The sequence below is a fragment of the Ahaetulla prasina genome, chromosome 3 (assembly GCF_028640845.1).
Source record: "Ahaetulla prasina isolate Xishuangbanna chromosome 3, ASM2864084v1, whole genome shotgun sequence".
NCBI classification, from domain to species: Eukaryota; Metazoa; Chordata; class Lepidosauria; order Squamata; family Colubridae; genus Ahaetulla; species Ahaetulla prasina.
In genome coordinates, this window is record NC_080541.1 from 35,327,802 (window position 1) to 35,352,320 (window position 24,519).

At 40.3% G+C, this 24,519-nt stretch overlaps 1 protein-coding gene across 1 annotated transcript; it reads right to left on the reverse strand.

Moving 5' to 3' along the window:
• Window positions 1-105: 105 nt before the first annotated feature.
• Window positions 106-23,461, reverse strand: LRRC69 (leucine rich repeat containing 69). The gene is made up of 8 exons (XM_058177588.1): window positions 23,110-23,461; window positions 21,397-21,506; window positions 20,111-20,200; window positions 17,333-17,528; window positions 15,764-15,835; window positions 12,704-12,805; window positions 6,862-7,041; window positions 106-216 (listed from the first exon to the last, which is right to left on the reverse strand). Exons 1-8 carry the CDS (start codon window positions 23,290-23,292, stop codon window positions 106-108), a joined length of 1,044 nt encoding a protein of 347 aa, XP_058033571.1. The 5' UTR covers window positions 23,293-23,461.
• Between the last annotated feature and the right edge of the window lie 1,058 nt (window positions 23,462-24,519).

The following is a 24,519-nucleotide window of genomic DNA, read 5'->3' on the forward strand; positions in this document are numbered from 1 at the left end:
TTAATTAAATACTGATGTAGCAATAAATACTGGCTTCAGGTTTTAAAGGTCTTTGGAAAACTACGATAGCTACAAGTTGATTGAGGCACTGTTCCACTGTGTGCTTTACAATACAGAGATTCCAAAGAGTTCATGATCACGTTGGTAAAAACAGTTATAGGAACATAGTAGTGATCTCACAGGTAAAAGCTGCAAGTTTTTGCTTGTCTTCATTCGCTTCTAAAAATAAAGAGAAGAAAATGTGACATCTAGGTTACAGAATTTTGCATTTCTTTTTTTGTACATTATAATTTACTATCAAAAATATCCCTTTTAATCCCTCTCATAATATAAATACTTCCAAACTTCACATTTTCTGATAAGTAATATAAATCATATCTGCAGTTAGGGAGTTTTCTGAAGTTGCTAGGGATTCTGAATATGTAAAGAACAACCTAGTCCAGGGGTAGGTTAACTTACCTTTACTACCAGTTCGCAATGAGATCATGTGCGTGCACAAGCAAAGCGAGTGCGCATGCCAAGCTTCTGTGCATGCGCAGAAGCTTCTGCGCATGCGCAGATCACCTATGATGACATCCGGGTCGATGGGTGGAGCTCTCACCAGTTTTACTACTGGTGCTATAGAACTGGTCCGAATCAGGGGCAACCCACCACTGATCTAATCTAATATAATTAGGCAAGGAAAATGGGTCAACAAGAGTCAGAGAAAACAAATTTACTGAATGGCATTTAAAAAGTAGCAATTAGAAGAGCAGAACCTAAACCTAGAAATCAAGATTTCATATTCTGTTGAGGTGGTGTTAAGAAATAAAGTCAGATTTCTTCAGGGTAAGCCTCCAAAATCCTCTTCCTTTTACAGAGTTCCTCCAAAGGGATGTCGGATTCTATTGTGAAGTACCATAGCACATGTGTATTGGTACGGTCCATGTTAGTTCCATCCATTCATCCCTTCATGTTTTCAGGTTTTGCTATCTTTTGTCTCGATTAGAGAATAAACCTCCACTTTAAAAGGAAAACAAAGCATAGAGATGTTGTTTTTGTGTCCTTTCTTGGACAAGATACGTAGTGTGCTGTCTTGGACTACACAACAGAATTGCTTGTTCCTGATATGTTTGCCAATGGCTGTTATGTTCCTTGAGCAACACATGCAACTAGGCATGGAGAAGTACTGAATGGTTTTTATGAAGCTCACATCATGAGTTATCTAGCATCTACTAAAATTCATGTGACCTCGGATTAAGAATCTGATAGACAAAGGGGAGGCAGAATGATATACACAGAAACACAATCCTTAACCCTCTACATATCTATAGTCTACTGCCTCCCTGGAATCAGTAGATCATGAGCTGCTGAAAATTCAGTCCCACAACTCTATAAGTTTTGTTGATTAGGGAAAGGAGCAAATAAATACTGCTCTCTTTTTACCCACCATTTAAATGCATGAGGATTATCAACAAATCACAACATACCATGAAGATAGCATGGACATTTTTGAGGTTGTTCTAATCTATACTGTAGGACAGGCAGTTTATAACCCATAACTGGTTTCATTCAGATAATCAATAGGATGAAAAGGAAGAGCAGTTTGGGGAAGAGAGGTGAGTAGGCTGGAATGATGTATGAGAACCTAGCTCTACCTGTAAATGGATGTCCACTTCTTCTATCTTAAGAGTAAATATACAATCCAATCAAATAAAAATACATTTCTTCCTTATGCTGAGTAATGCTGCAAATTATTATAATAATAGCGTCCCACGATCAGTGTAATCACATACATACTAATACTAGTACCTGTTTTGATTCACTATATTTTTCCTCAGCTTTCCCACAACAACCCAAAGAAGTGTTTTGTCCTTTTGACAACCATAGAAGGCCAATGCGGTTGACTTGCCCAAAGGCAAAAGTCAATAAACTTTGTAGCCTAGTGGAGATTAAATCTATTTTTCTCACATCTATGTCCAGACTTTTAGTTATTATTCTATTCTACAGGTGATTTATATGAAAAATAATACCACTTTTCCCCCCTATTAACTTGAAACCAGTAAAATTCAGGATTTTATATTTACAGTGTCAAGTGTGAAAATGAGTTATATTTTTAGAAATTAAAAATCCTTCAAAATGCCATTGTGTATTTTCCACTTTATTCACACAAAATGCCAACTCTGCAAGATGAGAACTGAGATATTAAATAAATATTGGTTGGGTCAAAAGAAATTAAGTGCTTGCCTGAAAGGAATTGTTTGTTGTGTTTCATAAGCAACTCTCCCATGTGGAAAAGACACTCAAATATACCTTGCAAAATGGCATGGAATATTTTTTTTAAAGAATCCCATGTGTTCTTGGGAACTTAGCCAGAGTAATTGGGCTGCTTCTCATAAGAAATGTGCATTGGGTAAATGGATACTGAATATCTGTAACTGAGAGAAAATAATTTACAAAACAAAAAAATATTTTGTTTACATGACGTCTGTTTTCAACTTACTCCAAGAGTTTGTTTATAGAAGTTGTTGAATAAGACTTTAAACCCTTACTAAAATGTATACATTATATGGGTGGTACTGCTCCTATTCATTATTTCTTATGCAAGAATGTAATCTCTGAAATTAAACAGTAATGTTCTGCTTGTTCTTATACAAAAGTTCACAAACGCACTGAATTTGGGTCGCTGAATTCAACCTCCATTTTGTAATACCCATGTTTAAATTACATGGGGATAAGTTCAAAAATATAAGCTGTTTGTTTATTTTTATAAAACATTTTTTATTGTAAAACTTATTTCTTGTTATAATTATGTATAAAGTTCAGTGTCCCAGTCAAAGAAAGTTTTGATATTCCCTGATTTTCTCCCAGAATTTTCTTTTCTACCCATTCCCAGTGTTATAGACATGGTCCAGCCGTGAAATTGGTCATATAATCAATTACAATCAATATACAATTACATTAATTTTCCAAAATAGATTTCTCCAGGTCCAAAACTTTAAACAACATTGTCTTTCAAAAGCAGTTTTTGATTATATTACAGATTTTCTATGGAGATGAAAGCCCTCAGGCAAGCGTATGTATAATTTATTCCCTGTAGGATATCTATTTAAAAGAAACTAAGGAAATTTTTACAACTACAAAACTAATCAGAATAACCATGAATAAAGAAATGGACTAATGATAAAATTAAGGCAATTACCTACATAAGCAGGCTTAAGCTCCTAGAGCAGTGATGGCTAACATTTCCTGGACCAAGTGCCCAAAGCGCGTGTGCAAACCCCCAAAATGCAAAGCCCGTGCAGCACCCGTGCATGTGTCCCACTTCCCCACATATGCACGCTCCCCCTGCACACGCCCACCCCATACATGCATGCACAGCCCTGCACATACACCAACCCGATGCATGCAAGGCAGAGACCCGAAGACCAGCTGGTTGGTGAGAGGCATGCACGCATGTGCGGCAGAGCTGAACTGGGGCAACAGTTCGCGTGCCATCAGAGAGGGTGATGCTTGCCACCTGTTCTGTCCCCCCTCGCCTCCGTCCGAGCGATGGCTTAATTAGCCAGCACTATCAACTCTGGCAGCAAAATAGCAAGCGTCTGCCAAGTGTCTCTGTTATCTCCCTCGACGCCGATGAGTCACCCAGGAACAAACAGTACTTCAGCTCTTAGTTAAGCAGTTAATTTGCCTGCTACGAAGAGGCACAGCAGTTCTTGCTGCCTTTATATCCTGTGGGGTGTGGCTCCATGACTCAGCACTTCCTAGGCCTGCCCCACCCCTGCTTCAGTTGTTCCCGCCTCTCCTGCCTATGAAACCTAGGGTCCAGCCAGGCTGATTGCCATCAGCTGGGTCTGGAGGCATGGCCTGGGGGGGGAAAGAGTCAGGGGACGGAGGCCTCGTTACCTCTTCCACCTGGCCTGCCTCTGGCTCCTGGAGCTGAGCCAGGGAAGCCGGTGCTCCCGAGGTAAGTCCTGACAGCCCTTCCCCCTCACTTTCCAAGAAACTTTCTGGCAGGAGGCCCGGCTCGGGGGATGCAGACACAACACCACCTCTGGCACACATGCCATAGATTCGCCATCATGGTTCTAGAGAAAACGATATCAATTTTACAAATAAAATAATAATAATATTATTTCCCTGTTTCAGATTCTGGTCAATCAGATTTTGATCCATACTTTAATATTAAACCCAGTTTTTCCTTTATTTTCCAAACATAGTTTTTCTATTTTTAGGATCCCATTTTTACATTTGCACTCACTCCCTTTATATTCTCCTGGGAGGGGAGGAAAATACCACATTGCCTAATTTGTATTGATTTCCAAAGTTTATCCTATATTTGGTGCAGCTACTAAGGGGTTTAATTATTTATGTAGAAATAATACCCTAACTTCTATGAAATGTCAATAAATATTCTATTTGATGCTGAACATTCTCTAACATATGATCAGCTTTGTAGAATGTTAAACTTTTCCCCTCTATTTGTAGAACAGTGCAATTACTGGTACTGTCATCATCTTCATTCTTGGGTGCTGAGATAGCAATATTAGAATGTGGATGAAGGAATGGTTTTTCTGTACTCTTATTCCAGATCTGTAGAGATGCTCAGTAATCCAGGTCATGGTTGTCTGGAATGGATTTCCAGAGAAAAATTGCAGACAACAGAAACCAGGAGCAGTACTCAGTGACCCTGAGGACACAGATAAATCTCCAAGTGCTTCAGTGACCCTCTAAAAGGATGCAAATGACCAGCTGTCTGCAAGGAATATCAATCCTTCCACTCCCCCTATCCTGTCACAACTGAAGATGCTTCTTGGATGAGAAGCAAAATGTCTTCAAAAGAAAAAACAAGAAAGTCCAGTTGCCTCCTGAAAAAGCACCTATGGGTCTTATTCCAAATGTTAAATTGTATTTTAAGAACCCTATTCTTAATTTTAGACACACTACTGCATTTCTAATAATAGGATATTTAATGGAGTTGTGCCACCTAAATGTTCCTCTACTTTATTCATAGTAGTACTTTTTAAAAAACGAGAAAATCTTTAAACCATTATGTTTTGCTCATTTTGCAGTTGTATTATTTTTGCAATGTGTATGTTAAGCCAACTGCTGCTTTCCTAGTGTTTAATCTTTGCCTTCATCTTTGACCAAACCTCTTTGCTATTGCTTTTTATTCTACGGAAAAAAGAACGATTGTACCACTGTTGCTATGTATGCTGATGGGTTGTTTCAAAATTGATTGTGTTACTCATAAAGCATTATATCCATCTTCTATTTTATTCTGAATTGACCAAACTGTGAAGGCATCAAGGTTATATAGGGGTTCAATATCAGTCTTCTGATTCACATTTGTAAATGTTACCAGTGATCTTTGGCATACATTAATGTTTTTTAAACCTCAGCAACTTTAAGATGTCTGGACTTAACTCACAGAATACCTCAGCCAGTATAAGTTCACACATTTTAAAGTCGCCAAGGTTGAGAAACACAGTAATCTCAAGGAAACCATTATCTCAGTGTAACCTAAAACAAGAGTATAGTTAGCCCTCGACTTACGACCACAATTGAGCCCACCATTTCTGTTGCTAAATGAAACATTTGTTAAGTGCGTTTTGCCCCACTTTACGCTTTTCTTCCCATAGTTGTTAAGTGAATCACTGAAATTGTTAAATTAGTGACACGGTTGTTAAGTGACTCTGACTTCACCATTGACTTTTCTTGTCAAAAGGACACAAAAGGTGATCACATGACCCCAAGATACTACAACAGTCATAAATATGAACCAGTTGCCAAGCATTCAAATTTTGGTCCCCATGAACATAGGGATGCTGCACTGGTTATAAGTGTGAAAAACAGTCTTAAGTTACTTTTTTTCAATCCTGTTCTAACTTTAAAGGGTCACTAAATGAATTGTGGTAAGTTGAGGACTACCTGTATATTGTATGGATAAATTGCTACTCTGGAGGGTGTGATAATGAAAAACAATATAAGATCCAAATTAAAAAATTATGGCTGCACTCATACTTACCTGAGAGTATGTCTGAGTGAAGTCAGTGGAGCTTACTTTTGAGATACTGTACCTATTTAGAACTGCACTCTTAGCTGAATAAATCGATTTTTAAAAAACACAGAATAATCCAAAAGAGCAAAATTCATAGGAGTATAAATAACATCTGGTTGGCCATTGATAGAATATTAGTTCGCAACCATATGGAGTCTTCCCTTAATTTGTTAGGATTCTGCTTATGTTTGGAAGCCGACTATTATTATCAATGAATGCAGAAAAGAAACTAAGCATTTAGAACTACATAAGAAAAACATGCAGCAATAAAATCTAGTTAAAGTCTTAAAATTGCAGTGAATCCATCTTTAAAAATGTATAGTGATGAGCCTTGATGGTGCAATGGTTAGTGTGCAGTGGTGGAAATCAAATTTTTTTACTACCTGTGGGCATGCTTGATGGGCATGACAGGGGAAAGATACCGCAAAAATCCCCTTTCCCTCCCCACTTCAGGGGGAAGGATACTGCAAGATCTCCATTCCCACCCCACCAGCCAGAGGTGGTATTTGCCAGTTCTCCAAATTACTCAAAATTTCTGCTACCGGTTCTCCAAAACCCGATAGAACCTGCTGAATTTCACCCTGCTGCAGGCTACTTCTGCTGCCTGCTGGCTGCCTGCAATTTGGCAGTTCGAAACTCACCAGGCTTAAGGTTGACTCAGTCTTCCATCCTTCCGAGGTGGGTATAATAAGGACCCAGATTTTTGGGGGCCATATGCTGATTCTGTAAACAGCTTATAGAGGGCTGTAAAGCACTGTGAAGCGGTATATAAGTCTAAATGCTACTGCTATTGCTATTGCTATAGTATCAAAGTAACTTACCTGTTTTATATCTATGAAGCGCACGCATTCTAGCCACATACTCAGAAAGCTGTGTCCACAATGTGCACATTCTTGCTTCTGGGAAAGCAAACTCTGTGCTTGTGGGTTTTGTTTTACTGCTCTGCATAAAAGAGGGTTTTCGTTTTCCAGCTGAGTAAAAATAAATCTTGCTGTTATTTCCTGTGGATTTAAAAGACAAAATAATAAATATTATTGACAAGAATAGTAATAGAAATTTAAATATGTCACTTGAAGTTTTAATTTAGAAAAATTCTACGCCCCTGTCTTTTTAACTGCACAGTGCAGCTGAGGAAAAATACAACAAAAATCATTATTAGAACATAATTAAGAAGGAAGACAAAAAAAAATGAAAACCAGTAGAGACTTCATACTAAACATCAAAAACTCTGCATCAGTACGAATGCTTGTAACCCCCTCCAAACTTAACAAGGAGACAGATTGTAATTTTTTCCAGCAGCAATTTGTTTCTTAGCATGGTCCCTGTCAAAGGAAAGAAAAAAGTAACTACTAATGTTAAATGCATCTGTGCTGAGATCTGCAGAATGTGCTCCATTCAGGGGTGGGTTTCTACCGGTTCACACCGGTTCACTAGAACCGATGGTTAACTTTCTAAGCAGTTTGGAGAACCGATTGTTAGAAGAAATCTCCTTTTGTTTTTTTCGACTTTACAGGATTAATTCTGTAAGGAATTACAACATTCTGGTGTTGTTTCTAGCCTAATCTTTATTGCCTGCTTACAGAAATTGCCACTCCTTAAACCCTTATTGCATTCTTGGCAGCACCTAGACTTATTGTCTCTGGAGTTGTTGGTGTTTTGTTTTTTTTTTGCATTTATATCCCGCCCTTCTCCGAAGACTCAGGGCGGCTTACATTGTGTTAAGCAATAGTCTTCATCCATTTGTATACTATATACAAAGTCAACTTATTGCCCCCCAACAATCTGGGTCCTCATTTTACCTACCTTATAAAGGATGGAAGGCTGAGTCAACCTTGGGCCTGGTGGGACTTGAACCTGCAATATTGCAACAGTTGCTGTTAATAATAGGCTGCATTAGCCTGTTGCGCCACCAGAGGCTTGACTTTTTTTTTTTTTTTGCTTGACTTTCTTAAAGGGGAAGGGTTGTTTTAAGCTTTTTACACTGCTGTTGGGAGGAAATACTCCCCTACTGGAGTTCTTCCAGCCAGGACGCAATGATCAGCACTTTGAAGAAATAATTGAATAATGAAACAGAGCTGCCAGAAAGAAGCTTGTAATGACAAGGAACCAAGATGAGTGACATTCAGCAAGGCTTCTTGGCTAGCTAGAAAGATTGCCATTCAAACATGAGTTTACATACCCTTTCTGACTTTTGGTCTAAAACTGGTTTTTGGTGAAATTTAATTCTGTGCTTGGTGATGTTTAATCCTGTGTTTATTGATGGGATAATTTTCCCTATTCAGCTTTGTTTGGAAGAAAAAATGTTAATCTCTGTTCCTGAAAAGAAGCAGCTTCAGAAATCTGGCTAGTTGCTATGTCTATTTGTTCTGATAATTGGTTTATTTTTATTTATTTATTTTATTTTTATTTTATTAAATTTTAATAAAATTTAACAAGCAACAGCTACTGTGTTTGCTCCTTTGCTTCATTCTGGAGAGCTTAAATGACCCCTCTGCTAAAGGGTTTCACTTTATAAGCAAGAGTTGGCTGCTGATAATTATCACTACATTTTAACTATTTTAATTCCTCAAAGTGCTCTGGCACCCTGCCTGATTTGTAACTCCAGCTTGCAGGTATTTCTATTTTCTAATCTAATGATTGATATTTAAGGCAGCTTTTTGCAAGCAAAGAAGGTAATCCTTGTACAGGTAATCCTTGACTTACAACAGTTCATTTAGTGACCATTCAAAGTTACAACGACACTGAAAAAAGTGACTTAGGACTGTTTTTCACACTTACGACAATTGCAGCAAACTATCATTAAAGCAAAGAAGCAATTTCGAGTTGGTCACACCCACCCAGTCACAAAAAGCACCGCAGTTGTGAAATAAGTGACACGGCTGTTAAGAATGCCGCAACGGGCATAAATGTGAGGATGGTCATAAGTGCAAATCCCTATGCACATAGGGACTATCCAGAGGGCTGAAAAAGTGATTTCTGACCGATCCTCACACTTTTGACCGGTTCTCACACTTATGACTGTCCTCACATTTTACATTTTGCATCCTATCTTGTCACCATGGTGAAGAGAAGCACCGCAGTTGTGAAATGAGTGACACAGTTGTTAAGAATGCTGCAATGGGCATAAATGTGAGGATGGTTGTAAGTGCAAGGACCAGTCAAAAGTGTGAGGACTGGTCATAAATCAATTTTTTCAGTCCTCTGGGTAGTCCCTATGCATGTTGCTATGTCCACCCAGTCACATGTCCAGTTAGCCACACCTACCCAATCACACGACCACCAAGCCATGCCCCCAATAAGCCACGCCCACAGAACTGGTTGTTAAAAAGTTGAATCCCACCACTGGTTCCATTGATATCTAAAAGCGTTGAACAGACTATGTGGGAATAGCACTTAGCACTTAGACTTATATTTATTTATTTATTTATTTATTCAAATTTATATACCGCCCTATCTCCCGAAGGACTCAGGGTGGTTCACAGGCACATAAAACATGTATATACAATTAAAATAACTATTAAAAAACTTATTCTAATGCCAAATATTAAAAATATAAATATAAATCTTAAAACCAAATTTAAAACCCCTATAAATTTAAAATCTACGAATTTAAAATCTAAGCCAGTCCTGCACAGATGAATAAATGCGTCTTGAGCTCGCGACGGAAGGTTCGGAGGTCCGGAAGTTGACGGAGTCCTGGGGGGAGTTCGTTCCAGAGGGTGGGAGCCCCACAGAAGGCCCTTCCTGGGCGTCGCCAGGCAACACTGCCTAGCTGACGGCACCTGAGGAGTCCCTCTCTGTGAGGCGCAGGTCGGTGAGAGGTATTTGGTAGCAGTAGGCGGTCCCGTAGATAACCCGGCCCTATGCCATTGGCGCTTTAAAGGTGGTTACCAACACATTGAAGCGCACCGGAAAACCACAGGTAGCCAGTGCAGTCTGCGCAGGATAGGTGTCATCACGGGAGCCACGAGGCTCCTCTATAACCCGCGCAGCCGCATTCTGAACTAACTGCAGTCTCCGGATGCCCTTCAAGGGAGCCCCATGTAGAGAGCATTGCAGTAATCCAGGCGAGACGTCACGAGGCGTGAGTGACCGTGCATAGGGCATCCCGGTCTAGAAAGGCGCAACTGGCGCACCAAGCGAACCTGGTAAAAGCTCTCCTGGAGACGGCCGTCAAATGATCTTCAAAGACAGCCGTGCATCCAGGAGGGCGCCCAAGTTGCGCACCCTTCCATCGGGGCCAATGACTCGCCCCAACAGTCAGCCGAGGACTCAGCTGACTGTACCGGGATGCCGGCATCCACAGCCACTCTGTCTTGGAGGATTGAGCTTGAGCCTGTTTCTCCCCATCCAGACCCGTCGGCCTCCAAACACCGGGACAACACTTGATAACCGTTGGGGTGGCCCGGTGTGGAAAAGTACAGCTGGGTGTCATCAGCGTACAGCTGGTACCTCACACCGAAGCCACTGATGATCTCACCCAGCGGCTTCATATAGATGTTGAACAAAAGGGGCGAGAGGATCGACCCCTGCGGCACCCCACAAGTGAGGCGCTTCGGAGCCGACCTCTGCCCCCCCCATCAACACCGTCTGCGACCGATCGGAGAGATAGGAGGAGAACCACCGATAAACGGTGCCTCCCACTCCCAATCCCCCCAACCGGCGCAGCAAGATACCATGGTCGATGGTATCAAAAGCCGCTGAGAGGTCTAACAGGACCAGGGCAGAGGAACATCCCCTATCCCTGGCCCTCCAGAGATCATCCACCAACGCAACCAAAGCCGTCTCAGTGCTGTAACCGGGCCGGAAGCCGGACTGGAACGGGTCTAGATAGACATTAAGGGAAACTGATATGCCACCATACTCTCTACAACCTTCGCCGCGAAGCGAAGGTTGGAGACCGGACGATAATTACCTAAAACAGCCGGGTCCAGGGAAGGCTTCTTGAGGAGGGGTCTCACCACCACCTCTTTCAAGGCGGTCGGGAAGACTTCCTCCACCAAAGAAGCGCTTGTAATTGCCTGGAGCCAGCCTCGTGTCACCTCCTGAGTGGCCAGCACCAACCAGGAGGGGCACGGGTCCAGTATACCACTTCACAGTGCCTTACAGCCCTCTCTAAGCAGTTTACAGAGTCAGCATATTGGCCCCAACAATCGGGGCCCTCATTTTACTGACCTTGAAAAGATGGAAGGCCGAGTCAACTTTGAACCTGTGAGATTCAAACTGCCAAACTGCTGGCAGTTGGCAGTCAGCAGAATTAGCCTGCAATACTGCATTCTAACCACTGTGCCACCACGGCTCTTAAAATATGTAGGTAAATCTGTAGATGGCTGGTAATGTTTTACGCACCAGTGGGAATACTTTAAATTGAGGGTGGAAGGCAACCCATAAAGCTTTTTCAATACATTGATTATGAGGGGACTTTGAGAGACACCACTCAGCACTCATGCTGCTGCATTCTGAACAATTTCCAGCCTTTTTTTTTCAAGGAATGCACACTTGATTTAATAGGAGCCTATTTGGTGTAATGGTTAGGGTACCAGGGTAGAAAACAGGAGACCATGAGTTCCAGTCCTGCCTTAGGCACAAAGCCAGCTGGGTAACCTTGGTCCTGTCATTCTCTCTTAACTCTAGGAGGAAGACAATGGCAAACTATTTATGTAATCTTGCCAAGAGACCTGTTCAGGCAGTTGCCAGGATCAAGGCTGACTAAAATACGGTCATCATCCCCTCAAAAAAATAACCACCCAATTTATCAGCTGAACCTGATAAAAGGTCCTCTAGGGACATGGTGGCTCAGAGGCTAAGATGCTGATCTTGTCAGTCAGAAGATCGGCAGTTCAGCGGTTCGAATCCCTAGCGCCGTGTAACAGAGTGAGCTCCCTTACTTGTCCCAGCTTTTGCCAACCGAGCAGTTCGAAAGCATGTAAAAAATGCAAGTAGAAAAATAGGGACCACTTTGGTGGGAAGGTAACAGCGCTCTGTGTACCTTTGATGTTTAGTTATGTTGGCCACATGACCACAGAGACATCTTCAGACAGCGTTGGCTCTTTGGCTTTGAAACGGAGATGAGCACCGTCACCCTAGAGTCGGGAATGACTAGCACACATGTGCAGGGGAACCTTTAACTTTACCTTACCACCCATTCCTGAAAAGTTTTCTTCCTCCTGAGAGGGTAGCATTTACATTTAATGCATAGCGTAGATCAAAAATGCTCCTTCCTTCTGAATTATTGGCTGATTCATACATTTTATTGAGTGATGTCTTCTTTTATTTTAGTGTGAACCCATCTAGTTTATTTCATAAATCATTACTTATATGGTTTGGTGTTACATGAAACCAATTGTTTACTGGCCCATGTTTAAAACAAAGGATAATTTAGGACTACACTTCAACCCAATCACTGTTTTAATTGATGTTTTAATCATCTCAAACTCATACAATTAAGGATTTTAGTACTATGCTAAATCATTTCAATCCATTTAACTTGAAAACTAATATATAGTACTCATATAATTAACAATAACTTTCAACATATACTACTACAGGCTACAAAATAGTTATTTGAAATTTGTTTAAATAACAAAATATAAATTTGAAATCTAGGGGAAACATCATGCTTAAAGCAATAGTTTCTTGAACGTGTACTTCTGTATTCATAACCTTAAGAGTGAGAATATCCTCTTCTTGTATGGCACTAACTGGGTTTTTCTGAAGCAATGGATTATCTTCACAGTAAAGTTCTTCAAGCTGAAGATATCCCATCTGTTTAAACAACAAAATAACATTTTAAATATAAAACAATATATTTAGTATTATCCCATTAACATCATTTGTTTGCCATACATCTTACGCCTATAGTTTGGTTATGCACACTGACAATTTTGGGAGTAGTTATTTGCATTCTTTCAAATTATAAGCTGTTCAGTGTCTTTTGGGGAGTCAAGTGCCCTCCAAACGAGATAGATAGATAAATAGATAGATAGATAGATAGATAGACAGACAGACAGACAGACAGACAGACAGACAGACAGACAGACAGTCAGTCAGTCAGTCAGTCAGTCAGTCAGTCAGCATAAGTAATCATATTTGAACAGCTGAAAGAACAAAGCTACAAACACAATTGGGGGGGGGGGAGAATGTTTTTTCTGCCCAGATTGAAAAGGCCCTGTGTCTCTTGTATTGCAATCTAAAATGCACAAAAGAGCCTTTTCTATAGCTGTGCTAAAATGATGGGACTCTGCTTAGCAATCCATTTCAATGGCTTATGTGGCTGACTATACACGATTTGTTTTAGCAAGCCTTTTGATCAGGCTGATTTTATCTGCAATTCTTTACCATCTGTGATTTTGTGTAAAGTTATTAAACTTTACTAAGCAACAGTGCGTTTCTACAACAACAGAATGGTCCAGCCGCTCCGAACCTGACCGAACACTAGCAAGGTCATATATTCAGACCTCTCTAGTGGCGATCAGGGCGGTGAAACGTAACTATTTCTCCGCACTCATAGCATCGGCAGATAATCGCCCAGCCACCCTGTTTAGGGTGACCCGCTCCATACTTACGCAGGCGGCTTGGGAGGACCCCTTACAGGGACGTGCTGAGGATTTTGTACAGTATCTGTCTGATAAAATCGCTCAGATTCGGGACGGTCTGGACACTGATTGGATAGATCCGGGTGGGATGGAGGGGACGAGTCTTGAGAGTGTTATCTGGGCTGAATTTGATCCTGTGACTCCCGATGACATGGACAGGTTGTTGGGTAGGTTGAATCCCACCACATGTTTATTGGACCCGTGTCCCTCCTGGATGGTACTGGCCACACGGGAGGTTACACGAGGCTGGCTCCTGGGAGTTACCAACGCTTCTTTGTCGGGGGGCATTTTCCCCGCCACCTTGAAAGAGGCGGTGGTGAGGCCCCTCCTCAAGAAGCCCTCCCTGGACCCAGCTGTATTAGCGAATTATCGTCCAGTCTCCAACCTTCGCTTTTTGGCGAAGGTTGTTGAGAGTGTGGTGGCATATCAGCTTCCTCAGTACCTGGAGGAAACTGTCTATCTGGAACCGTTCCAGTCCGGTTTCAGACCCGGATACAGCACCGAGACGGCTTTGGTCACGTTGGTGGATGACCTCTGGAGGGCTCGGGACAGGGGTTGTTCCTTTGTCCTAGTTCTGTTAGATCTCTCGGTGGCTTTTGATACCATCGACCATGGTATCATGCTGCGGCGGTTGGAGGGATTGGGGGTGGGAGACACCGTTTATCGGTGGTTCTCCTCCTATCTCTCTGACCGTTCGCAGACGGTGTTGGCAGGAGGGCAGAGATCGGCCCCAAGGCACCTCACTTGTGGGGTGCCGCAGGGGTCTGTTCTCTCGCCTCTCCTGTTCAACATCTATATGAAGCCGCTGGGTGAGGTTATCCGTGGTTTCGGGGTGGATTATCATCTGTACGCTGATGATACTCAGCTGTACATTTCCACCCCGAACCACCCCAACGAAGCCGTTGAGGTGATGGGCCGGTGTCTTGAGGCCATGCGGGTCTGGATGGGGAGGAACAGGCTCCGACTCAACCCTTCCAAGACAGAGTGGCTGTGGGTTCCGGCATCCCGGTACAGTCAGCTTACACCATCGCTGACTGTTGGGGGGGAAGTACTGACCCCCAAGGGAGGAGCACACAACTTAGGCGTTCTCCTGGACGATCGGTTGTCCTTAGAGGAACATTTGACAACCGTCGCCAGGGGAGCATTTTATCAGGTCCACCTGATTCGCCAGTTGCGCCCCTTCCTTGACCGGGATGCCTTACGCATGGTCACTCACACCCTCGTCACTTCCCGCCTGGACTATTGCAATGCTCTCTACACAGGGCTCCCCTTGAAGAGCACCAGGAGGCTCCAGCTAGTCCAGAATGCGGCCGCACGAGTGATAGAGGGAGCACCGTGTTGCTCCCACATAACACCCATCCTGCGCGGCCTACACTGGCTGCCGGTGGCCTTTCGGGTGCAATTCAAGGTTTTGGTCACCACCTTTAAAGCACTCCATGGCTTAGGACCGGGATATCTACGAGACCGCCTTCTGCCGCTGATTGCCTCCCAACGACCTGTGCGCTCCCACAGAGCGGGCCTCCTCAGGGTGCCGTCGACCAAACAATGCAGGTTGGCGACCCTCAGGGGGAGGGCCTTCTCTGTGGCAGCACTGGCCCTGTGGAATGAGCTTCCTCCGGGGTTACGGCAATTCCCCGACCTCCGGGCCTTCAGACGTGAACTGAAGACTTTATTATTTCAGCGAGCTGGACTAGCCTAAGAAATATTTTAGTTAAATTTTAAAGGGGTTTTTAATCGGTTTCTACCGTTTTTAGTGATTTGGCCATTAAAATATTTAGTTTTAATTTGATTCTATATTGTTATTTATTATATTGTTGTATTTTGATATGGTTGTGAACCGCCCTGAGTCCTGTGGGAGATGGTGCGGTATAAAAGTTTGATTAATAAATAAATAATAAATAATAAATAACATTCATGTACAAAAACAAATTGGTGAGACTCAAATGCAATAACAGCATAAACACAATTACAAAAGTATAACATCAAAAGTCAAGTAAAGGGCCTTGATATATTTATATGGCACTGTTGGAAACGCATTATACTTAAGTATTTTCTAGGACAACTATTAGACTTCAATAGAAGATTGGTTGGGGAGGTTTCCACCGAAGAGATTAACAATCATACTTACTGCTATGGGAAAAATCTGAATATTATTTCCTGCAACATCAAGAATCTTAAGTCTCTCCAGCTTGCAGATTCCCTAATTAAAAATGATAAATATGAATTAATAATATTAAAATAAGTGCCCTTCAGCGCAAACCTAAATAGACCTACTTTGATGTTCTGCAGTGTTCCCAAGTGAATGCGCATAAACTTACTGAATTTCTGGAATGTATTTCTAAAGTATCCCCAGAAGTAACAATCAAATTTCAATTTTAATGTGAAAGAAGGAACAATTATCATTAAAGGTTGAAGAATAACATGGAGAATAATTACATGGAGAGTACATAATTATTAATTATATACAATTTAATTATGTTTAAATGTAACCTAAATTAAATTTAGTTGTTTTTTTTTGCTATAGAGTATCATTATTTTGTTCCAGTCTTTGTCTAGGGGTGCAGGGGTATCAAACTCATGGCCCGTGAGCAGGTTGCATCATGCACTGGCCACGCCGACACCTGGTGACAATGTGAGTTTGACACTCCTGTTTTAGAAAGTTGATGAAGCCACCTGGAGGGTCACCTGAGTACTGCAAATGGGTGTGGAGCCTTCATGGAACTGTTGAAAGGACTGTGTTGTAAACTGGAAATAGATGGTGTCATATCTGGTCTGGGCTGAGGCTTGTTCTATCACCTATGAGGCCCTCTATTTCAAAATTGAACAGCCACTTCAATTTTCAACGACACACAACAGAGGGGAAGGGAAGGGATTTGATCACAGCATCCTCTCAGTCACATGATCAAAATTCAGGTACTTTGGAATTGGAATGTATTTACAACTGTTGCAGCATCCCAGAGTCATGTGATCTCCATTCGACACCTTCCCAATCATGTCCCAACAAGCAAAGTCAATGGGAGAAGCTGGATATGCTAAACAACCACAGGTTTCGCTTAACTTGCAGTGATTCGCTTAAGAAACATGGCGAAAAAGTTGTAAAATTGGGCACAGCTCAGTTAATAACTGCTTTACTTAACAATGGAAATTCTGATCCTAATTGTGTATATAAGTCAAGGTCTACCTGTACTTTGCATAAACGAAACCATTGACTATTGTTTTCCTAAACTTTAGGGCAATGGCCCCCAACCTTCTGGGCACCAGGGACCAGTTCCATGGAAGAAGTTTTTCCATGGACTAGAGGGGGTGTGGTTTTGCATGCTGCCTGCAACCTACGGATGTGCTTTTGCTTGTTTTCACGGCCCAGATTCTGTCACGCTGCGGCTCGGTGCTGGTCCATGGACTGCTATTGGGGACTCCTGGTTTAGGATATACCTGCTGCATATTTACATATCAGATAACAGAACTGATCATTGCAACTTTTAAGATGAGTCAATAATACTCAAAAGATCACCTTGCAGTAGAGTGAAAAACTTTACCCCTCCAAATGTTGCTGAAAAAGAGTCTCCAAGCTCCATCTTCATTGGCTCTTTCGACTGAGCGTCTGAAGGCCTGTTTCATTTCCCTATCCAATTCCTAAAGGCATGGCTTTTTTAACGATCACAATATAGTATATTGTTTTCCAAGCATAGCTACTCACATCAGGGAGCGATTCTATTTTATTTCTTGACAAAATCAAGATCTTGAGTTTTTTCAGATGTTTGATGTCTTCAGGTAATGAGGTGATGAAATTGTGGGATAAGTGAAGTTCATGCAAATTCTGAAGGTAACAAAATTCCTTGGGAATCTTTTCCAATTTGTTATTCTCTAAACTCACACATTCAAGATTTTCAAGCCTATTGGAAGAAAGTATTTGAGGATATTTGCTTTTAAATATTTAACAACTGTTTATAAATGATGGCCTCTAATGTTTGCATATAAATCAATTTTAATGAAATTACTTATAGCATATTCTCAAATCAGCCTTTTTATCCTTCAGCAGATATCAATTCCAATAATTCAACTGCACCACGTTGGCTGGATATTATGGGAACTGATGTTCAATTTATCACTATTGAACAACCTATCTATATACTATTTGTTTTGTTCCTGTAATCTATAACTAGACAACATAGAAGCACAATTTTTGACCAAGATATTTCAAATGGGCTCACTTACAGAATGGGTCCAAAATCTAGGACTCAAGACTTCTACGGAATTGAAAATTTTCAAATTTTATAAAATATTTTATGATATAAAATGGTCATAAAACACTTTATGACATAATAAAAAGTGTCAAAAAACATTTCCTATATCTATGCTTATGCCTGTTCTATACAGCAACATGGCCTATTTTCAAGGCAGACACATCTTTGAATGTTTCCCAATTTTTCCAGAGAAGGCAGGACATCAGACGTTCTGCCATTGTTGAAGGCATTGAGGAATATGGTAAGAAAATATATCTGAAATGATAACCTAAATGTTATGGGTTGTCTAGCAGCTACTAAAACTCTTGTTCCTGTAACATTTAACTGGATGAAACAATGCATCGTAGGGCAATCTTTTTTCAACCAAAGGATATCATCATATAGGTTAACTTGCAGAACGTGTCCAAATGTGCAACACATGGCTCCTATGGAATTAAAATTTGGCAAATTTTATAAAAGAGTTTATAAAAATTATAATGTATTATGGCCTCACCTTGGTTTACAGTATTTAAGCAACAGAAAAGTGATCTAGATCAGTGTTTCTCAATCTCAATCTCTGTGGTCTCTCGGGTGCACTTCAAAGTGTTGGTTACTACCTTTAAAGCGCTCCATGGCTTAGGGCCAGGGTACTTACGGGACCGCCTTCTGCTACCGAATACCTCCCACCGACCCATACGCTCACACAGAGAGGGGCTTCTCAGGGTGCCGTCCGCCAAACAATGTTGGCTGGCGGCCCCCAGGGGAAGGTCCTTCTCTGTGGGGGCTCCTACCCTCTGGAACGAACTTCCCCCTGGATTATGTCAACTGCCTGACCTTCGGACCTTCCGCCGCAAGCTGAAGACCTATTTGTTTATTCACGCGGGACTGGCTTCGTAATTTTAAATTTTATAATTTTATAAGTTTTAGAGAGGTTAATTTTAATGGTATATTGTTTTAAATTTTAGTCAATTATATAATGTTTTTTTAATCTTTGTTTTATTTGTATATTGTCTATCTTTTATTATGGCTGTGAACTGCCCTGAGTCCTTCAGGAGAAGGGCGGTATAAAAATCTAATAAATAAATAAATAAAATAAAAATAAAATAAATAAATCTTGGCAACTTTGAGTTGTGTTGACTTCAACTCCTAAAATTCCCCAGCCAGCATAGTGTCATAAAGTTGCAAGGTTGAGAAGCTCTGATCTACTGTAGATAAATGGAAGGATGTATAAATATCTTTTTTCAGCTACCATCTGAACTCTGGACATAAATAATTTACTATACTCTACTGTTAAACATAACATCAAATATGAGATTATGTCACATTTCATTCAAAAACAAAGGGACCTATCCCCCCCCCAACCAACCTTTGAGGCAAACTGAGCTAAGAGAGAATGACTGACCCAAAATCATTCACCCAGATTGTATGACTGTTCCAGATTGTTTAGAACAGGGGTCTTTAACCCTGGCAACTTTAAGACTTGTGGACTTCAACTCCCAGAGTTCCTCAGCCAGCTTTAAGTCCACAAGTCTTAAAGTTGCAAAGGTTGGAGACCTTTGTTTTAGAAGACCCAAACCCGGATCTTCCTATTCTAAACCCAACACTTTAGCAATTACATTGCACTGCCTCTTGTAATAATGGCTAATGGCTCCTTTAATGCTAATCTAAGAGTTTGTGTCCTTTCTATTGACTTAGGAAAACTATTTATATTCTTTGTTAATAGCTTTTCTTGTAAAATGAACATATATTCCCCTCAACCACACACATACAGTCCAGTCTTCAAAATGTTAATAGGAATTACAGCAAGATTACATATATAGTAATATATATAGTATTGTTATTCAGTAAAAGAAAGCTCCTACAAATCAAGTGTGTCTACTACAGTCAAACAGTCTGGATTAAATTGTATTTGAAAATTAAGCAAAGATTGCAAAATACATTGTTATGATGAAATAGTATGAGAAAAATATGGACCTATCTCAACATAGTGGCATCCATAGATGGCAGCAATGAGGGTCAGACTGTTATAAAGAGCAAGAGAGATCATCCCACAAGCCCTGTTGTACCTGATTTAGGATGTCTCACACACAGAGGCATAGCAACAAAAGGGATGGAGCTTACAGCATCACATTGCAACACTGCTTTCATCATTCAAATGCTGCTGCTTACAAAATAGTGACCCGTTATTAAAACTAACTTATCTATTACAGCCAATTCAGGCAAAACCTAATCCTGATATTTATCAAATTTACCTGCAAATCTCTGGAGGAAGATAATTTAGTTGGTTCTTGTTCAGATTGAGAAGTTCTAAATTCTTCAATTCATCTATAAATAAACATGGTCTTCAAATAAAGCTTTTGCAGAGATATGAAGTCTTATATTATGCCTATTCTCCCAATCTTCCATTTTTATTTATTTATTTATTTATTTATTTTTGTCATAACAATATAACATAGAAGATTATATAATATATAAACATATATATGAGGAGAAACAAGGTAGTATAAACATATATATATATAGGGGAAGAAACAATAGGACAGGAACGGTAGGCACGTTTGTGCTCTTATGCATTTTATTTATATATCTCCTGGCCTGTGGTCATAATGCTATTTTTAGCAACCAAGAATAATTTGATGAAAGTACCATTTCGCTATGCATTTATTTTTTTGATGTTCATTTTCATTTTGACGTTTCAAAAAAAAATCTATTTTGTAAGAGTATTTGCAGAATTCTGAGGGCTGCACTTGGGGTTTTCAAGGATCACATGGAACCTGTTTCTGCACCTCTGCATTAGCTTTGTTAGGACCAGTTCCAGTTGAAGATGAACTTCTGGCAACAAAGAATGCTTACAGTAGGGGTGTCCAAACTTGGCAACTTTAAGACTTGTGGACTTCAACTCCCAGAATTCCTCAGCCAGCTTTGCTTTGCTGGCTGAGAAATTCTGAGAATTGAAGTCCACAAGTCTTAAAGTTGCCAAGTTTGGACACCCCTGGTTTAGAGGATGGAGTCTCCAGTGATAGACAGATAAAGCAGCTTACAAGTAACAACTGTTAATAAGAACAAAATAAACATTTTTTTTTAAAAAAGAAACCAAATCCTTTTCAATGAGCATAGACATGAATAGGGGAAGAGTGAATTTGGAGATTTTTTGGGATGATGACTTCGTAGTTTTTTTTTTCTTTCTCTCATAAAAGATTCTTTAAAATCCCCCAAAGTAGATATTATTTTAGAAAATGCATGCCTCTTTTTTCATGATGGATATTTTTCTGAGATTGCATCAGTTAAACATTGATAATAAAATCTCTGTTAAAACTATTCATTTCCTTCATACGCTAACTTATACAACAGATATTATAATGCACTTGCATGGACATGTAAATTAAAAGTTATTTCATACAGTGGGGTGAGGGAAGAGATTTTATTATATAGCATAGATTGGTTGCTGAATTGCTATGTGGCTATATATCTGCTGTATAGTAGATAGAATATCTAACTTTGAACACATGATATGCTCTTACCAAATATTAAAGGTGACATTTTGGTGATCTTGTTTCCAAACAAATAAAGCTTTTGCAGAGATATGAGATATTTCAATTGCTCTGGAACTTCCTCAAAATTATTATTTCCCAAATTTAGTACCTTCAACTACAATCAGATATTTGATTAAATAGTGTTAATCAGTTCTCTTCTAAGGTTGAAAAAAGACACTCATGTACAATGTCAGTTAGCTTGAAATTGAGAAATGGGCTACAAGCAAAATCCTACATTATTATAGCAGGATACCCGTGTCACAGAATTATCAGAAAAAATATTTTGTAAAGAATGGAATGGCATGCAAATTCCTTGGAATACTCCTTATGATTTTATTAAAGAAATACCCTGCTTTTCATTCAGGAGCTCGAAGTATAGATGAATACAGTATTTTTATTTGTATCCCACCTTTATTATTTTTACAAATAACTCAGAATGGCAAACATTATCCCCCTCCTATTTTCCGCACAACAAGAACCCTGTGAGGTGGGTTAGGCTGAAAAACAGTGACTAGCCCAAAGTTACCCACCTGGTTTTCATGACTAAGGCTAAGTATAGTTAAGTATTATGTTTAGTACAATGAAATTTTGTATTAAGTAATACTGCAGGGTTGACCTGTTGCCCTAAGTCCAAGTTTGTAGATAAATTAGTTGGCTCACACAACATAGTGATCTATAAACTATGAATTGCAAAACATGATAACAAAGGAGTCATACATGCAATGGATGAAGGTATCTATCTTAAACTGCAATAATATGACTTGCTGAATGGCTGTAGAGATTCTCAATCATTCAGGTCACTGTTGTCCCAAAAGTGTTTTTTCCAAACAACTGACTTAGTTTTTTCTTTGAAAACGTTTTGCTTCTCATACAAGAAGCTTCTCCAGTATTTTGATTTTTGCAAGTAAGTAGTCTTTATTTAGAGGATATGTTTAAACTGAAACTTTAACAATGGTCAAATGTTGATTCTGCCATGGGTTTACACTATTACAATTACAGCATATTTTTTCACTCATAAAGTAACATTTTATCACACACACACAAAATGTTGTGCAGCAAATGGTTAAAAATAGTACTCCGTAGTTCTCATTTGTTCCAAAGATGTTGTTCAAAAGATCTAAAATGCATATATATTTTTTTTCAAAAGGAGAAACACTCATTGTAAAATGCTTCTTCATTCCATGTCAGAGGATAACTATTCCTGCCTTAGCCACAGTCACACTCTCCCACTTTAAGAAACCACTACAAAAGGAAACTACTTTTCTTTTTTGGAAAAAAAATATCACAAACTATACTAATCTTTTTTTTCAGTGAAGATTTCCAACCGTGTGGCTTACAAAACTGTTCTGGATTGAAAAAAGTATTCATTCAAAATTCAGCAGTACCTTGATTACAGCTATTACCGAGATCGAAATTATTAAACAATTTTGTTACAACAGCAGTTCAGTGTAATAATTAATACAGATTTTTTTTAAAAAATCCAAGAACGGCGTGAATGCCCCCCCACCGCAAATATCAGAGATTCTCTAGTATGGAAGAATGGGGATTACTGCAGGAGATCATTCCGTAGCAACACAAGAAGAGCCCCGGCTGGACCAGTCACAGACCTCTTAAGCCAGCATTCTGGGTAACAAAGTTTACAATCAGGGTGAGTGAGTGATAACCCCGCTCCACAAATGCAGTTCCAAGCCAGGATCTCGCCCCCCACCCACCCTCACCCGGCTCAGAGCCTCCATTTCGTGCGAGAGACTGAACAGTTGGTTGTCTCGCAGGCTGAGGCGCTCCAGGTTGCTCAAGCTGGCCAAACCCCGGGGCGGGTGTTGCAGCCCCCGACGTGCCAGAGAGAGCGAGCGAGCCCCGGAGCCGCCCCGCAGCACCCGAAGCAGCTTCCCTTCCGCCATCTGCGGACTGCCCTCCAAGCCCGATCACGTCGCTGTGGAAACGGTAGAACTTAAAAAGTTCTTTCCTCCCGTTGTCGTGGAAACGCCGATGCCTCAGCTCGTTCTATGGGCGGGGACAGAATTGTGGCGATTGTTATAGCTCGGACGTTCATCTGTCACAATCATTCATCAGTGTTCATTCATGACGAGTAAAATCATTTTTTTAAAAAAAAAAAATACGCGCTACGAAGTGTGGGGGAGTGGAGAACACACCCCGTGGGATGTATGAATTTAGCTGTCATCGCTTGATAACGTTGGAAGGTCTGATCAGAATCCGAGGAGATAAATACATCTATGATAAATGATGGTGTTAAAATGTATCAGATTATTTTCTAAACCACAGCTATTTATTTATTTATTTATTTATTTATTTATTTTGTCACAACATCATACAAAAAGATTATATAGTATATACACATATAAACATATATAGGAAGAAGAAAAGAAAAACAATAGGACAGGAATGGTAGGCACGTTTGTGCGCTTATGCACGCCCCTTATGGTCCTCTTAGGAATGGGGTGAGGTCAATAGTAGAAAGTTTTTGGTTAAAGCTATTAGGATTATGGGAAGAGACCACAGAGTCAGGTAAAGTATTCCAAGCACTGATGATTCTGTTGCAGAAGTCATATTTTCTGCAATCTAGATTAAAGCGGTTTACATTAAGTTTAAATCTATTGGTTGCCCTTGTATTATTGCAATTAAAGCTGAAGTAGTCTTTGACAGGAAGGACATTACAATAGATGATTCTGTGAGTTAAACTTAGGTCTTGTCGGCGACGGAGTTCCAAGTTTTCTAAGCCTAGGATTTCAAGTCTGGTGAGATAAGGTATTTTGTTGTTTTCAGAGGAATGGAGAACTCTTCTTGTAAAATATTTCTGGACACGTTCAATTGTATTGATGTCAGAGATGTGGTGAGGGTTCCAAACAGGTGAGCTGTATTCTAGAATTGGTCTAGCAAATGTTTTATATGCTCTGGTTAGTAGTGTGGTGTTTTGGAAAAGAAGCTACATAAAATTAGGTTTACAACTCTTAGAGCTTTTTGCTATGTAGTTGCAGTGGGCTTTGGCACTTAGATCATTTGACATGAAAACTCCAAGGTCTTTAACGGGATGGGGTCGTCTGTAAGGTAATGTCCATCTAGTATGTACTTAGTTTTAGAGTTCTTTTTCCTATATGTAAGACTGAGCA